The 4,495-nt window shown below is 39.8% G+C and overlaps 1 protein-coding gene across 1 annotated transcript; it reads right to left on the reverse strand.

Annotated features, from left to right (window-relative positions):
- Positions 1 to 440: 440 nt before the first annotated feature.
- LOC140931546 (major facilitator superfamily domain-containing protein 6-like) lies at positions 441 to 3,733 on the reverse strand. Its single transcript, XM_073381352.1, has 2 exons — positions 2,416 to 3,733; positions 441 to 616 (listed from the first exon to the last, which is right to left on the reverse strand). Exons 1-2 carry the CDS (start codon positions 3,719 to 3,721, stop codon positions 441 to 443), a joined length of 1,482 nt encoding a protein of 493 aa, XP_073237453.1. The 5' UTR covers positions 3,722 to 3,733.
- Between the last annotated feature and the right edge of the window lie 762 nt (positions 3,734 to 4,495).

Below are 4,495 nucleotides of genomic sequence, written 5' to 3' on the forward strand. Positions count from 1 at the left end.
TCGAACTTTTCATGAACGTAACTCACTAAGTTTGGTTCGTCTCTTGAAGAGTTCGACGTTTGGCATGGGCCTTATCCTTGGGTGAATTCGTAAATAATATTAGTCATTTTGCCTGATAAAAAGTTAAAGAAAACGTACAAAATATGCTGCAGTATTACAAGCTAAAATTCTGTAATCCCGGTTTGACAATTCTTTTTTAATTCCTTGATGTGAAAAGAACGTTCAGGATCTAAGATGAAATTTCTTGAAAATGAAAAAAAAGGGCATTGTTATGTCGCCCCGGTGAGCTTGCTCGCAGGCTACTTCGGATCCAGCATATCAAATTAAAATAAAACAGGGGAACGAAGTCACTCCCCTTTTAAAAAATTATTACGTGAAAAAGGCAAAGACAATATGGAAATGAAACCAGGCAAACGGTCCACGCTTCACCGAATCTTTTATTATTTTTCTGATTCTTTAAAAGTTTTGTTGACCAGGAAGTATTGTGTCAACACTAAAAATCCAAAAGCACCAAATATGAAAAATGTTGTTTGACCTCCAACAGAACTGAATAAGAAGCCGCCAACCACTCGGCCCAGTCCATGGCCTATGCCGTGGTACGTACCATGCAGCATCCCTGTAAAGAACGAAGAATATATTTGCACGCGCTTGTTAGCGGAATCTATACCCATGGTATGAATAACGAGTTCATTAGCACGTTAAGATTGAAAGGCCGCAAGCGTTTACGTAACGCTTACGTTACCTAGTTGATCCACGTAAGCCGGGCAAGTTAATCCGTTGGAGGCTGTCACTCCTGTCAGATGGCGTATGACAAAATTCAGAGGATGTTGGAACAACAACAGCTACTTCAATGAACGTTTTCGAATTTTATGGCCACAGGTCTATATGCAACAAGAACGAGAGGCCACGCAGGGGCGAGGCTCCCCTAGAATATTTTTAAGTTTCCTGCGTTTTCCGCGGGATACTTTCAGCAAATAAATACGAAGGAAAACGCAAGAGTTAGTTGTTTATTTTACCTATCTCTAGCGTTATGGAATAATAAAAGGATAAAGGAAGTTACCAAACAGAGACACCAATATAATGCGAAAAATTAATCAGTAATCCCGATTTGATGATAAAAATGTTTTCAGGGAAAAAAAATTTCCAGTTTTCAGCTGTACGTATGGGCGTATGTGCGTATATGGACGCTTCTGCCATGTGGGTACCTGAAAATCTTTTGTTTATAAGGCCCAGCTTTGTGGTTGTTATTGCAACAGAATAGCCATAACTTCGCAAACGTTTACTTTCGTGATCTAATGACAGGAAAGCTGCTTCATGGCTGACTGAGATTGGTAAATAGACCTTATTCACGATACCCGTCATCTTCGCACCCGCTTAAGGACTGATGGAATAAAAGCAATGTCAAGTGGTTTCTCATGAGGGCAAACAAGTGATAAAATCTGCTAATATGAGAAATGGCGGTCGAGTTTGACAACAGACAACAGAAAATTAACAACTTCTTATCTTAAAGACGATAATGGCAAATTATGGAATGAAGAGATCATTGTTACTCTTTTGGATGCAGTAGCGACCGTAGATATCCTAAGAGCAAGCAATAATGAAGTAAAACTTGTCGAAACTCGAACCGTAAATTTTGCATGACGATCGTTCCGTTTTGCGAGAATGAACAAACTCGACCGCTATTACTCGTATTGGTATTTTTTTCTTTTGTTTGTCCCTGAAATATCACGTGAAATTGCCTTTATCCCATCAGTCCTGTAAAGATCGTGGAAAGATGGCGGTTTGAATTCGGAAAAAGTATCACAAAACGCGGGGCGCGTTGGGGAGCGATAAAAAATTAGCGCAGAACAAGGTTTGTAGAAACACTTACAACTATCTTCTACTTTCGACGGACAATATAATGGAAATTATAGCTTCTTAAAAACCGGGTTCAAATTTCATGCTCTTACAGGAGGAATCTTCGGGCTCTACATTTTAGATTGAAATGAAGAATATTGATTTGTTTTTCTTCACAGAAAAAAATCTAAACAAATATTAGCTTATGAAATCGAGAAAACGATCCAAGGAAAGAACTGTATCTATTGAAAAATAAAGCATATAACCTGCGAAATTTCTCGACCTTGGCCGCCATCTTGAAAATTTTGGATCCACAATGCATCGCAATCGTAGTGCGCACACCACCTGGGTATCGTGAATACGGTCTACCGTCGAAACGCCATCTAACGTTTTAAGTATGAAAATAGTATTAACTATCATCATTATTCTTTCTTGTCGCAACGAACAGTTGAGAAAGTAACTGATTATAAACGAAATGAGGGCTTCGAGAGACAAAGCCTCTCATATAAATGACCGACAAACTGTTGAACAAAGTTTTGTGTGGTGGGCTGTATTACGATAAATATACTAAACTCTTACCTTGTAGCGTGGCAGGAGCTCCCTCCACGGTGTGATAACCAATATACGCCACAAATCCTGCCCAGGCTCCAGCAGAAGTCAGCCCGGACAAAAACTCGAGGGGGAGAAAATACCAAGGACTGGTAATAAACGCATAACAGGACAGCCGTGCAACGTAGACTACTAGAACGAGGTAGATAAGATTTTGGAGTCCAATCTTAGTGATGACACGGGGAGATATGGTGTACACTATAAAATCGGCGATACATCTTACCACAGGGATGATACTAAACAGTATTTGTGGAGCCAGATAGTCTTCCAAATGCCAGAAAAAGAAACCCATAATCATACCAAAAGTCATTCCACAATACAGAACAGTTACAAAGAATGCTATATAATGAGGCTCACCTAGAGTCCTGATTGCAGCATAAAGGCCACTTTGCTTTACTCTGTTAGTTTTGTTATCGGTAACAGTATCCTTATTCATATCAAAATTGAGTTGCAAACCTGTAAAAAGCGCGAGCAACTTCAATGTTATTGACCCATAGAAGCACAAGCTATAGTCGATCCTTGCTTTTTGCCCAGGTATAAAGGGACAGAGGTATTTGTCACTAACCAGCGCTCCAAAGGAAAACGCTGCAAGCCCCCAACCAATAGAGGCCCACTTCTTTTGCTTGCCGTATTTGTGTACATCGTTATTTTCTCTTAAAAGCCCAACAGCTGCGGTGTCACCGAGTGCGAGGCCTGGGCACGACAAAATAGTACCAAATAAACTGACAAAAAACAAGTACAAAAATGCATTCAATGTTTTCTCATTGCCTTGCTGATTGATAGTAAGTGTCACCAGGTTTTCCTCTTTATCCTCCATAATATTAACGGGCCATCTATTGATCTTCTCCGATTGTGCGATTGTTTGAAACATCCTAGAAAAAATAGAGTGATTTAGACCTATCGCTATCTCACGTCGGCTATCCTTGCCGATTTCAACATTGCAGGAAGGCATTGGAGTCAGTAAATAAGCTATTCCAACAGCAGTCAGGGCTACGAAAGATATGGTAAATATCAGCTTCCCTTTTTTGAACTTGTCAGCTATAGCTCCCCACATCGGGGTGAATAAAAATGATATGAATGGTTGAACACCAGATATTATTCCCACCTTCTTAGCAGGTATGCCAAGTACTTTATAAAACAAAGGCTGATATGGTAACAAAGCCCCAAGTCCAGCAAAATAAAAGAAATAAAACATTTTGGGAATGAGGTATTTGCGGTTTATGGTGCAGCAGTGGTCATTGGAGCTTAATTCATCATCAAGCTGACTTTGCTGCATTCTTATGCCGCGGCGTGTGTCTTTGCTTTTGTCTTCTTCCATATCCGTATTAGGTTAGTTGTTTACTGTTTCCTTTATATTTTACTCCCTCTGGCTATACGTCTGGATAGACCAACCTTAAATATGACAAAAAACAATTAGTCAAAGTACTGTCTCCAGTTTTGTTAAAAATAATAGGTTAGTTTTCTTGCCCTTGTCTGTGATTCTTACATCACGCAGCATTTTCTACGAGAGTGAGATCCGTTCTTAAATCAATTTATCCTGGATAATCATACTTCCCGCCTTTTTTTCTGCCCAGGTTAAGCGAGTCAAGGCTAATTGATAAAGAGGCAATTTCAATGTTTCGCATGTTATTAGCATACGACAAAGCCTAAACCCTTGTTCTCCGTATTCCCAGGAAGCGGTGCCTGAAACAGGCTATAACCTCCCGACTGGGGCGGGTCAGCTAAACGTTCGGTCCGGCAATCTCAAAGACTCCCTGTGTGGACTGAATATGGTCTTAGCACAAACGGGTTATACTACGTTGATCTACGTTAAAGGGAAATTGTTCCCTTTTAAATTTCTTTTTAAAAATTTATACAACTCATATCGGATTGAGCGAGCAAGAACCTCAAAAAAAAAAAAAATAACCGGAGCAGGAGTAGAAACAATAAGACATCCGAGACGAAACGTGTTCTTGCGACTGTTAAAATGCCATAAACTGGAACAAATCTTCGAAACAGTTGTCATTGCTTCGAGACTCGCAGTTTTAAAAAGATTTACGGGATTATTCTT

This window comes from Porites lutea, chromosome 3 (genome assembly GCF_958299795.1).
Source record: "Porites lutea chromosome 3, jaPorLute2.1, whole genome shotgun sequence".
NCBI lineage: Eukaryota > Metazoa > Cnidaria > Anthozoa > Scleractinia > Poritidae > Porites > Porites lutea.